Raw genomic sequence first — 13,021 nt, forward strand, 5'->3', positions numbered from 1 at the left:
CGTACTCGCTTTTTTTCTTTTCGACACCGTCCTCGCTGCACTCATTCCCTTATTTACAAAAAAATCACATGTGCTGCGTTGCACTCGTGAATGTGGAATAATCCCGGCCCGAGAAACACACCAAGTTCAAGAGAAAGTCAAAATGACTTTATTTTGACGTCATGAAAGTCAAAACGATGATTTTTTTGTTACAAAATTTGACTGTTTATTGACGTTAAGAATAGAAATAAAGTCACACACAATTTGATTTCTTGTTGACTTTCGTGTGTTCCTTAGGAAGTAGAACATGTCATGATAACATCAAAATAACATAAAATAACATAAAATGACTCGTGATTGATCGAAAAATGATTTTTATCTCCCCCATAATAAGGTTTTTTCTTGGTTTTTTCAGGATCTGATCGTGTATTTGATGGATTCGATTCACGCTCTGTTTTGTCCATTTTTCTCTAATTAATACAAAAAAAGTAAACAATAATATAAAACTTCTTCCCCTATAATAATAGACAAAAAAATACGCAGATAAATGAAGAAAACTTTTTTTTAAGCAAGGAACACACAAAAGTCAACGAAAAATCAAAATGACTTTATTTTGATTATTAAGATCAATATAAACAGTCAAATTTTCTAATAAAAAATCTTTGTTTTGACTGTCATGATGTCAAAATAAAGTCGTTCCGACTTTCTCATGACTTGGTGTATTCCTTGGATAAAATAATATACGTAACTTTTTTTTTTATGATAATGATTTAGTTTTTAATAAATTTTACAATTTCCCGTTCAAGCGATAAAATACTTTGACTGACAAGCTCGATTTTACCATTAGAAGGTTAATAATAATTCTGGAGTCATTTCGATGTCATCATAATTTTTTGTTCTGGTTGGGATGTGTCGGTGTCTGCCTTTAAACCAAATTCGGCGCGCATCTTGCTCGCATGTCACCTATGTAGGAAACTCTCTATCTTAAGAATTAAGTGTCTCGTTTATCTATCGTAAATCTAGACTGCAACACCGTGTTTCTCGCTCTAGCCGTGTTCTTTCGTGTCTTTGAACGCTTATCGAAAGGCGAATCTACAGACGTCACGTGCGTGCACATCTTCGCAAATTCGCTCGTCGACTGAGGAGGAAAGCATTTTTGTACATGTCGATGAAAAACTCGCGGCGTCTTATATAATACTACAATTAGCGCTCTTGTACAAACTTTTTTGTTAATGTAACGGTACTGGTAAACGTAATAGCGAACGCAATCACACCTATACACAAGTATACACACGTGGAAAGCGTTGCACCGCTCCCTACTTAGGCCAACGATATTTGTTTATGTCGTTTATCGACAAGCGCTATTAATTTATAAAATGCTATTTCGGATCTTAATAAGTGGCTTATTTCGATTAAAATACCTAGTGCACTTTCACATTTGTCACTCACTTCGCTATATTTTATACAAAAGCTCCATGACGAGGCTGATGCAACGTTTTCCCTGGTGTGTATAACATGAAATGCACGCGATCTGTTTCAATCCTCTGATAATCATGTAACGCGGTAATATGAAATAGATCGTGTATCATATTAAACGAACTCTACATTATTTAAATAGCCAGTAAACTGAACATTCGTGCGCCCGTGAATTTAATCCTGTGAAAGATTAAATCAATGTAATTATTCTTGACTTGCGAATTTCATTTTATTAATCACTTTACGATATTTGCTATTTAAAACGAATAAACAAATAATGTATGACAGATTAACAAATTAACAGTGAAACAATAATAAAAAAATTCTTCAGACGCACATTAATGGCGATAAAATAAGTCTTGCTTAAATAATTGCTAAGTCATATTGATGGATCGAGGGAATTTTTTGTGCGCACCAAACAAATATTTTTAAAAGAAATTCAATTTCTGGTTCTATGATTTCTTGAATTGAGATTTGCTCAATTGTCGAGCAGCGTCTAATTAGTGCGTTCACTCGTTCGACGATTAAACGGTTTATGTGAGGCGATAATTAACGTTACCATCATTAGTGTGTTAGTTTCGTTAATCTCTGCTCGTTATGCTGCAGTTAAAAACGGCGCGTACAGATGTCCAATAAGAATAGCAACTGAAATTTCGCACAATGAAAATAACAATTGATGAATAGAAAATAATTAAATGGAAGTTTGGTAAAAATAATATCGAGATAATCAAGATGATCAATAAAATGTATCGATAGCTTTACTCGAGGTTGCTGTTAATTTAAATAAGCACGGAGAGTCACCGTCCGCGAAGTTACTTTCTATTAACGCTGACGGAGAATTGATTAAAGCACTTCCTTTTGCGAAACTTTTACGTGCTGTTGCCGGCGATTTTTGCACATATTCAATCCTCGGCCCGCGTGCCCGACGAGGACGAAGATAATTCGTCAGACGATGCATACCGCGACGAATAAATCAGCCATAGCGGAGTCAGGGATCGCTAATTTGTTCGGGACACGCGATGACGCGTGTCCGAGTCGTCGGGGAATCGACTTTTTCTACTTTGTTGGACGGCTTCTCTCTGGCTTTTTTTTCCTTCTCTCCCGTTAACGTTTCTGTCATATCTCCGACATCCAATAAATTTCTATATACGCTCGCTCTGTTCCTGTTTCAGGAACAAAGAAACCAATAAAGAAAATGACATATAGCTTGTGAAATATTCATAAGTGATCCGATATGGCGTTTATGATTACCATTAACATTATGATAATGAAGTAAACTTTTTTTAAATCGAATCGTTGCATTCGGCAATTTGAAAGGAAAGAGGATATCTTTTTCTCTCTCGTTTTCTGTCGTATTTTTTGACAATATCAAAATACTTCAAACAGGAAAGTGAGATACAGCTTGATATGCAATGTATGTTCTTTTTATGTGAAACATTATCTTGATTAAAAATGTAAAATATGGAAATATAAAATCTGTTTCTAATTAGGATTTATTTACGAGAGACCGGGAACTCATAATTTACGCAAATTAATGCGGCTGGAATGAGAGTGGCAGTGAACATTTCTGCGTGTTCTTTTCGCCGAGTGTTACACCCGCACGTTTCCCGAAATTGCTTGGATATTCGCCATTACGTCGCGGAGAATAGATTCGTGGAGGGAATTGCGATAATTTGTGTGATTTGTGTGATGATCGCGGAAACAAAACGTCAAGAGAGACAAATATAAATACGTAAGAATATCGTCGTAATTTGTTCGGGACACGCGAAAACGCGTGCGTGACCGACGGGAGTTCGCGAAGTTCTATTTTTCTCGTTTGCTACATCTGTAGGTTTCCTTAATTTCACATTTCGCCGTGTTCATGCGCCGCAATGTATACTACCTCGGTTCGATTTTCAAGGGAAACATTCGCTTTCGAAAATACTTCGTGTTCTTCCGCGTAATTGTATCGTAGTTTCTTCGTACATACTAGTAAGAAATTCTTTGAAGGAGATGTTAACGAAGAAGGGTTAATTTACTGAACGACGTAAAATGTACGCGCCTATGTCACACGTAACAAGATGCTGCAATGTAAATAAAGAAAGTTGAATAAAATTAAAATTTCCATTTTTGAAATGATTCGTTCATTCACGACATGATTCGTTGTGTCAGGACAATGATATCATATAATTTGTTTATAGACAAATCTTTATAGAGTTGTATTTGAAAATGTAAAATTAGTGAAATATAAATCGTGAAAATATAGACGAAGAATAATATCAAGTTTTGCCGCCGTAAGATTTTTCAATAATACTTTCGAATAAGCGCATTAATCCAATAATCTTTTAAAACGCAACACATACAAGCCTTGACTTACAAGGAAAGTCGGAATTATCCTTCGCCAATTTTAATAGGTTTTAGATATGTTGTGAAGCATTAAAAAATATTGGATACATATTCTTTTATCTGTTTATCTTAAGATTCAACTCCTCAAAAGTAACAAATTTTTTTTCATTAACGAATATCTTTGAAATTGTAAGATGTATGAAAAAATGTTTTATATAAAAGTTTTTTTTTTAATATTTCATACTCTTAACGGTGTTCATATTTTTCGAAAATATCATATTTTTTAATTTACTCCGATCCTAAAAGATTGTTTCGATTTTTAACTTTGAAATAAATAGGTAGACAAAATATATTTGTTTAATATTTTTTGAAGCTCTACAACATGTTTAAAATCCATCAAAATCGATGAGGAACAGTTCCGACGATTTCCTTGTTAATTTCTCAACCCACAATAGAAATTGCTCTCGCTACACCGCTCATTTGTCGCAGCATTTCGAATCGAAATCACATAACTCTACCTCTCGTAAGATTATTTGTAAAAAAATTCATAGCCGTATCACCACCTTCGACGGACGCATTTTATCATTCGATCGCGGCCGCAGGCACTCAACATGTTCTCAGTATCGTCACTCCACTCTTGTTCTCCAACACGACACCGTTAAGTGACGACGAGCCGTGCCATCGGACGCACCTGATCGTGATGTCCCGACGTCTTAAAGTGGTTTCGAGACCGTCTGAATAATTCGTGTCGAGATCGTTGTTCGGCCAGCTGCATCCGCGTTGGCACGTGGTGATCTTCTTGTTCAGACGATTCCTTATCGCTGCCACTGTTGTCACTGATGACAACGCTGTCATGGTCGCCGTCAACATCGCTATCGGTCCCCGGAGAATAATGGGCCGCAACGGCTAGGTCGCTAAACTCTGCAACATACAAAAACGATTAGAATGCAGTATCTTTCTTGAAAACATTTGGGGGAGATGCAAACTAAATTCACTCGACTGCATTACGGATTAAACGACAACTTTAATGGATAATTCGTTAAAAAAGGAAAAAATGAACGTTAATGAGAAGAAGTTGTCGTTAGCGCCTTTTGGAGGTGCAATACTATTTTCGGCATTTTAATATTCTCTCTCACCTTCCACTGAGCCATTAGTCCATTTTTCTGCCTGATGTGACTAACCGCCTATTAAATGTTATCCACAAAGTACCGATGTTGAGTTGTCGCGACGCGACGACATTAGAGTAATTCTCCGCCTCTTTTCCCAATAAAATGCGTAAACGTTTATGTTCACGAAATAATTATCAACGTTTATCGTACACATAATATCGAATCTTACTATTGCCAAATCCATAAGAATTTATATATATTTTTTAGAGACTATAAATTTATCATAAAAAATATTATAGCTAGAGAGAGATATATTCTTGGGAAAATGTGAGCGATTTAATACGTCGATGGATCGAAATTGTATATAAATGGTAGATTTTCTATACTTTCTTGTTTTCTCTCTGTGATACAGTGAATTAATTGAGTTTTTCTATTCTTCCATTTTCTACTATTTTTTAAGCAACGTATATTTTTGACAAAATTTGATTTGCAATTCTGTCTGGCGTCGATGGAAAAAAAGATTAAACCGACGAGATCACCGCTAACAAGAGATTCAAGATTAATCAAACCGTCGAAACCGATGTTTGCAGAGACCTCTCGTCATTTATTTTTCTAACACGATAGTATTTATCTCCATGTGGAAGGATTCAGGCTTGTTTAATTGAATTTGATAGAAATGAAAACAGTTTTCGATAACGATAACTATTGTACATGAAGTGTGCTAGAACGTGACTATGATACGTCCAGCTCCCGATCGAGAAGTACACGTAAATGACAGCTATAAAAAAAATAATATATCTCGTAATGTTACATTCAAACATTTAGATATTTTTAGATATTTTCAAATATTTCTATTCGACTGCATTTGCTTATTAATTACATTAAATAATTCCTAAATCTAATAAACGGTTTTAGACATAAAAAAACAAGAACACACATTTTAAAAAATTCTGGTTGAAAATAAACGAACCAGAAGATTCTGATCACATCAATCAAAATTTTAGTTATCAATTAGAATTATAATAAATTCCACCACACAAAAATTCTGATTTGTTCATTTTCAACCAAAAGTAATGCAATGAAACTCTTTTCTCATTGTAACAATTTTAATTATTGCAAACTCATAATATATTAATAACATATTAACAACATATTAATAATATTTTCCTCTTTCGCTTTCGCTAGATCTTTCAATTAGTTATTGCTGCAAAAATGAAAATTTTAATCGAAATCCATCATCTATCGCTATAAAGAGAAGATCAAGCAGCGAGCTATAAAAATGAGACTTAACCCCTAAAGGACGGCGGCACCAAACGATTTTCCAATAACAATACGACCGTGGAATGGCGCTATCTTTAATGACACCATTATATTATCTCTCGCACGAGTCCATGTATAAAGATCGCCATTGCCGATCGCAATTTGCGCGATCACCGATATTGCGCCCGGGCCGTTTCGCATCGTTGGATATTAACGTTGCAAATCGCCCCTTCCTCTGTCCATCGTTTACTTCTAACCCTATCTTCCTTTCCACTCTATATAGAGCTTACTCTCCTCTCCCTCCCTCCCTCCCTCCCCCCCCTTCTCTCTCTCTCTGTCCTCTTCTCTCTCCCTCTTCTCAGGGTTCTCAGTTAACCGAAGCTATAGCTGTTCGAAGTTCTATCGGGGACTGTACGCAATCAGCTGCTAATTGGGGAATGATTGGAGGCGCCTTCGCTGATAGTATCGCACCCCTAACTACCCTTGCTGTACCGTTATATAACCACCAGGCAGTATAAATGCCCCTATAAATGCCAAAGCAGGCACATATCCAATCGTTTTTGCTGCTGTACGAAATAAACAACGATCATTTCATTTATTTGCTGTCATCTTATGTTCGATATTAAAACTAAAAGTCTGCGTATCTTGACGAGAAAATTAGCAAATAATGTTTAAAAAATTTTGCTACAAATAATTCTAGATATTATGGTAAAAAAGATGTAAAAATTTCTATAATTCAAATAATAAATTTATTAATAACTTTCTCTTACTGCTATATATGTGAAACCTATATGTGTGTGTATAATAATATGTGTAATTCAAACATGAAACCTCGGTTTTTTTTGGCTTCAAAAAGTTGATTTTTGAATGGAGTAGGCAAAAGCGTATGAATAAACGTGTTAACGTTATTGGTAAATCGTTTATGATGTCTATCGGATCGCGCTGTTTTATCTATTTATGAGACTTCTCTCTTATGCTAGAGTTATGATGCTCTTATTTCAGCAGTTCAGCACGAAATGCAGGTCAGCCGACGGTCGTGAGTTTTTGCGTTGTGCCGCATGGGAGAAAAGTCCAATTATACGTTTCCGCATACAAGCCAGTTATTAAAGCAATACGTACGTTTAAAACGTCTGAAAAGAGAATTATATCATCGACACGAGAAACCAGGATGCAAATAAATCTAGTAACATGATTTTGTTACTTTATCGTAGCAATTTGAAACCTGGATCAAAGAACGCAAAAGTGTTATTTTTCTTATGTTTTTATATAAATTAAAAGAGAATCGTGATTATATTATTTAAAAAAATGTTTAGATTAATTGGGATTTGTCCTTTCGGGTTTAAATTCTCGAATATCGATACTATTTGCGATGAATAATTGGTATTAATATTTACAAATCGATAGCAGAAGTTTCCTCAAAAAGATAATACGCGCCCAACTGTCTGATGATTGATCGTGATTTTATTCGTAATAAATATTTCATGTCTCTAGGACAATTTTCCACACAAAGAGGCCTTCGCATTATTTCGTAACTTGTGTAGAACCTTCCAACGAATTTTCTTTTATCACGAAAAAACAAGAATAAGAAAAAACGGCGGCATCAACCTTCGTTATACGTGTTTGAACTTCGACAGGGTCGTACCAGAAACATGTGGAGGGTTAATAGTTGATTAGTCTCACTTTCTGGAAACGAGGGGTTCGTAAATCTAATTTCAGCATTTTCACAAATACGATTCACATCTGCGAACGAGCATCAACGATTACTATGGAGTCGACGCAGAAATTATTCAACCCTTGACGAAGTCGCTTTGTTCGCTTTAATCTAACGCTCAAAGCTAGAATATTAAATTAATAGTTTGTTTCAAGTATATGTCTCTCCAATAGGTTTAATGCTTATTTTAAGATATGTTTACAACGACTACTTTATAATGACTATTTGTGTATAATGACTACTAGTATATTGCATAGATACTAATAGGTATAAAGTGTAATTATCACAATCAACAAAATCTATTAAAACTATTATTATGCGTGCGTGATTAATTATAAATGATATTTTTGTTAACTTTCAGTTAGCGCATTTTTAAGTACAAAAATAATTGTACCTGTACATAGTAATTTTGAAAATATACACAGTAATTTTAGTCAATATAAAAAGTACAAACTTTGTCTAACAATAACATGTACGGAAAGGGTTTTCTTCGTGTTGACTATATTATGGTAGAAAAAAGAACTAGAGAAATACAGTGAAAAAGCATTCGTAAGTTCAGTAATCCTTGCAATTTCTTTTTCTAGCACAATTCCCTAACAAAACAGGTTATAGCTGGGAGAGTATGCAATAGCGAAGTTATTCCTTCTTTCAGCACTTCCGTTTTTTTTTTGAGTTTACTCGCGTTATGAATAGATACATTTTTCTCTCGAAATAATTCGCACTTTTCAGGAATTTTGCAACTCCCCGATGAAACTTCTTCTGCATCCGAACGGTGACTTCGGTGGCTTGGTCGTGAAAAAAACCATGAACTTCGTTATAATGAAAGGTCGAAGAACATTCCGGATGTTTAAACGAGCATAACTTTGGTGGGTTCAACTGCGACATTAAAATGCAACAGTTACTTCAGCGAATTGTAGTTGCCCAAACTCTAGCATTTGTTTTTTCTATGCCTTCGCTGCTCAATTAAAAAATAATGTAATTGTAACTCTATTGAGATACATTTTTAAAGAAAACTGGTTTTTGTGGATCTAGTATTATAAGACAAAATATAGTTAACAAATATAGTTAACATTGTCACATATAAATGAATTTCAATTACCTTTTTTATTTATACATTATTCAGCATTTCTTTAAATCGCAATACGAAATAGAATGAAAAAAATGGTTTACATAAAAATTAATATTCAAATTGTTTTCGTTTACATTAATTGGTAATTGCATAGTTTAATGTTTATACAAGAGTTTATATTAATACGTACATTTGAATTATTATGATATTTAGAGATTAAAATATTATAGATACTTATAATATTTTTGCAAATGATATATTTAATGTTCAAAAGAGTAAAAATTCTCGATGTAGAAAACTGTACATGAAACACGTCGATCGATCACAAGTTATTCAACTTTGCCAAGTCGAAACTGGATACGAAAGTTCAAGGAAAAGGTACCTTCAACGAGGAATGTCATCTGCATCTTCCGTCGTTGTAGGGAATGTCGAATACCTAGTTCAAATTTGTTCGAATTCGTTAAAGGAAGTTGAAAGTTCCGGCGGTGACTTGGTAAATTGCAATACCTTCCGGTTTCGCTTACTTCGCAAAATAAGTATCTCCTGCGAGTTTTGCGCGATCCTTCATAACATTACGCCAGAAGAACTCAACGGAATCAACAGATTCAACTTTCATCAAAATAAGTTTGATTAGTACATATATAGAAGAAGTCCGAGCAAAGCGAACTCCCTGGGCAAAGCGAATATTTTTTATTTTCACTTATCTATCTGAGATAATGCTATGAGTCTCTAACTGTTGAAGGAATGACTGACCGGCGATGCCGTGTAAGCCGATAGCGTAATTTTAAACGACTTAGGGATGAATATGACTGTTTGCTCCAAGAGGGAAGTGCCTTAAAAGATATAGCGCAAAAATTAAAACTATGTGAATATAAAAGCGCATAAATAGCGCATAAATCCTGTGTATTTGATTTTCCAAATCGGTTGCTATTAACATGTGGGGGGGGGGGGCTGACTGACAGCCCACTCAGCCCCCTCCCCCCCAACAAAAAATATTTTTATAACTAAACGAAATGCGCGCAAAAATTATTTGTGCGGATTTTGAAAAAGCATAAATAGCGCATTCATTTATTAAGATTTGGTTAAGTGGGGGGCCAGCTAGATAGACGTGATTTTCGCTAAGGTACGTAGCTTAATTATTAGCAGTAATTGTTTCTTAATCAGTGTAAATAATTTTTTATAAGAATTCTCTGTCTTTAAATGTGTATTCAAGGTTAAAATTTTTCACTTGTTACTTAAACTTATTCCAATCTTTCCAAATCATGTCAAGTAAGTTATTTGGGCAAAGTGAATAGGGGCAAAACAAATGGCCCATTCTCTCCTCTTTACCCAGTATATGATTGCATTGAAAATACTGGGAGAGGGACAGATTTTTCGAGTGAACGAAAGGCACATGATTGTTTACATCTGACTTTTATTTTTTTTTTCCACAACGCAGTATGATGTATGTTCTGAAGAATACACCGACTCACCGTCCGAAGACTGGATCCAGTGCAGTCAATACACCATGGATTCATGAAGGCTGCACTACATATAGAGGATTTGGCAGTTACTTTTGTGATGGCTGCCGACACTGATTTTGATATATTTAATTCCATTCTCATTGCTCGAGTGACCCATCCACTTTGCCCAGAGGAATCGGATAAAGCAGATAGTTTTTCTTTTTTTATTAAATAATTATTTAAGTTTTAACTAAAAAGACATTTAAATGTTCAAGTTTTTTAATTTAATTTTAGTTTATCCAAGGTTGATTCCATTATTGGAATTATGAGAATAAAAAAAGGTTTTTGATCTTAATTTTAACTGTGTCATTTCTCTTCCCAAACCTTAACACATCTGCTTTGTCTGGACTTCACCTATATATATTTTGTAAATGATAAAGATATTAAACATCAATAAAGATAAATGTAAAAAAGAGTAATAAAGTTATACAAATTTTAGGGATCAATAGAGTAACTTCGATATTCATGTCGAAAAAGTTAGAAAAATTGAAGGGATGGAAGTAATTTGCACTTCTCTGTTATATACCTTTATATTATATTAGCATTGTATTATGATTTTATTAAAAGTTATTGCGTAACACACACTTTCAGTAAAAAAATGAAATTATAACATACCTATTTTACTTTTAAGCATTATTTATAAACTTTTCATGAATCGTATCTCACCCCTATAAAATATATGACAAAAGTGCAAGAGGATTAAAAAAAATTTTTTTATTATAAAAAATAAATATTTCGAATTCCAAATATTTTTTTTATAGTAGTAAATAGTATAAAGTTCTTATCGGTATAGTTTATTTATTTTAAACGTAGTAAACAATACTCGATAAATCAAGTTTTTTATAGGTGCGGCGTATATACGAGAATTATCTTATATATAAAAATTGAACAGTATTTTTTATATATACAAAACATTATAGGGTATATTTTAAAATTTATTTAGAATTATTGTAATTTATTAATTATTATACATAATTTCAAACGACATTTGCGTATACATTTTGAGGTCTCGTTCGATATGATAGGTATCCTCAAGAACACACCGCAGAAACATCGCCGGGGAAGATCGGTGTGGCAACGATATGAGAATGCGGCGCCAACTGCGAGTACGTGTAACAAGGTTTCACGAGGCCGATAGATACGGTGTCATGACGCCATCCCCCAGGATTTCGGAGAGGTGAAGTCGCGGCAAGTTGGCGAGAGGGTAAGGGGACAGCGCGATACGAGGAGGCTGCGGCTACGGATATAACCGAGCAGATAACACGTTTAGCCCCCTGCAGATGGGGATCGTTTAATTGCCCAAATTGGTATCGCGTCGTGCTTAGAATCGGCTCACCCTCATCTCGAAACCTCGTACATGGGGTGTCGACCCTATTAAGATGTATAATTTCTCTCTATGCAGCAAATAAGCTACAAAATTCGAAATTTCCAATACAACTTTTCTCTTTAAAAAAAAAAAAGTTTAAAAAATTAGAAAATAGATTCAGCTTAAATTCAATTTACGTACATAATTTGATTGTAATTTGCGTGTGTCAAAGTGTAATATAAATTCAGCTAAGAAATCGAATTATAAATTAAATTTCGTCTATGTAGACTCTTCGCTGCAGCTTACATTCCTAAGCACTCCATGGAATATTCTCTCGCCTCTTCCGAGTTCCGAGTCATCGTGAAAGTGCCAAGCTGCGGGGCAAAAAATCGCGCAAAGTATGCAAAAACGTAACCTGTCCTTCGGCACTTTTCTTTTTTAGAGGAACAAGATCTCCGGGCACCATTTGTTATTCTAATATCTATGTATCAGAGACTGGACCAAGCTGGGGCTCCGTGGGTTGGTTTAAGGTCCGATTTCGCATCCATCAATGTCGGTGGCGATTTTATACACGCTTCTCGGCACGGCTCGCGTGTCAGGGCTTTACGTGTGCATGCGACGCGCGCAGGACATTCCGCTCGTTTTGTGGTTTTACCGGACTCCACACGCGGAACAATAATTAGCAATAAATCGCCAACGGCTGACGTGCTGTCGGCTTTTCTTGCGGCTTTCCAAAGAAAGCGCGACGGTAGTTTCGTTACCATTTGACGAAAAAACTGATGCGCATAGCGCACAGTTTAACGAGGTTTGTACACGGACGCGAAAATATTTGTGTGCTACATCTACTTGAATCTACGATGTGTCTACGTTCCACAGTTCTCCCCGCAGTGATATATTTAATCAAGTGCTATAATATTATATTATATTATTGTTTGTAATGTAACATAATTGAGCGTAACAATAACATTAATAATTGTTATTACATAATTACATTGCTGCATTGAAATAGTAATACATCAACGTATCCTAATGATTGAAGCTATTAGAAGAACAAAATAATTATATTGTATTGAAATTATTATAATATCTATACATATATATATATATATATATATATATATATTGTATATGTATAATATTCACAAATTAAGTGTGTGTGTGTGTGCGTGCGCGCGCGTAAGTATATATGTATCTATGTATGTAGGTATGTATATGCGTATGTATGTACGTATGTATACATGTATGTATGTGGATAAACTCAAATCAGTCTTAAAATGTAAATGG

The 13,021-nt window shown here is 34.7% G+C and overlaps 1 protein-coding gene across 1 annotated transcript in view; it reads right to left on the reverse strand.

The window, feature by feature from the left end:
- Positions 1–4,079: 4,079 nt before the first annotated feature.
- The window catches only part of LOC108763752 (uncharacterized), a 41,460-nt gene continuing 32,518 nt past the window's right edge, over positions 4,080–13,021 (reverse strand). The window contains exon 3 of the mRNA XM_018511613.1: positions 4,080–4,701. Within this exon, the coding sequence (XP_018367115.1) occupies positions 4,687–4,701 (15 nt within the window). The 3' untranslated portion in view covers positions 4,080–4,686. The remainder of the gene's footprint in view (positions 4,702–13,021) is intronic.

Source organism: Trachymyrmex cornetzi, unplaced genomic scaffold, assembly GCF_001594075.2.
Source record: "Trachymyrmex cornetzi isolate Tcor2-1 unplaced genomic scaffold, Tcor1.1 scaffold381, whole genome shotgun sequence".
NCBI classification, from domain to species: domain Eukaryota; kingdom Metazoa; phylum Arthropoda; class Insecta; order Hymenoptera; family Formicidae; genus Trachymyrmex; species Trachymyrmex cornetzi.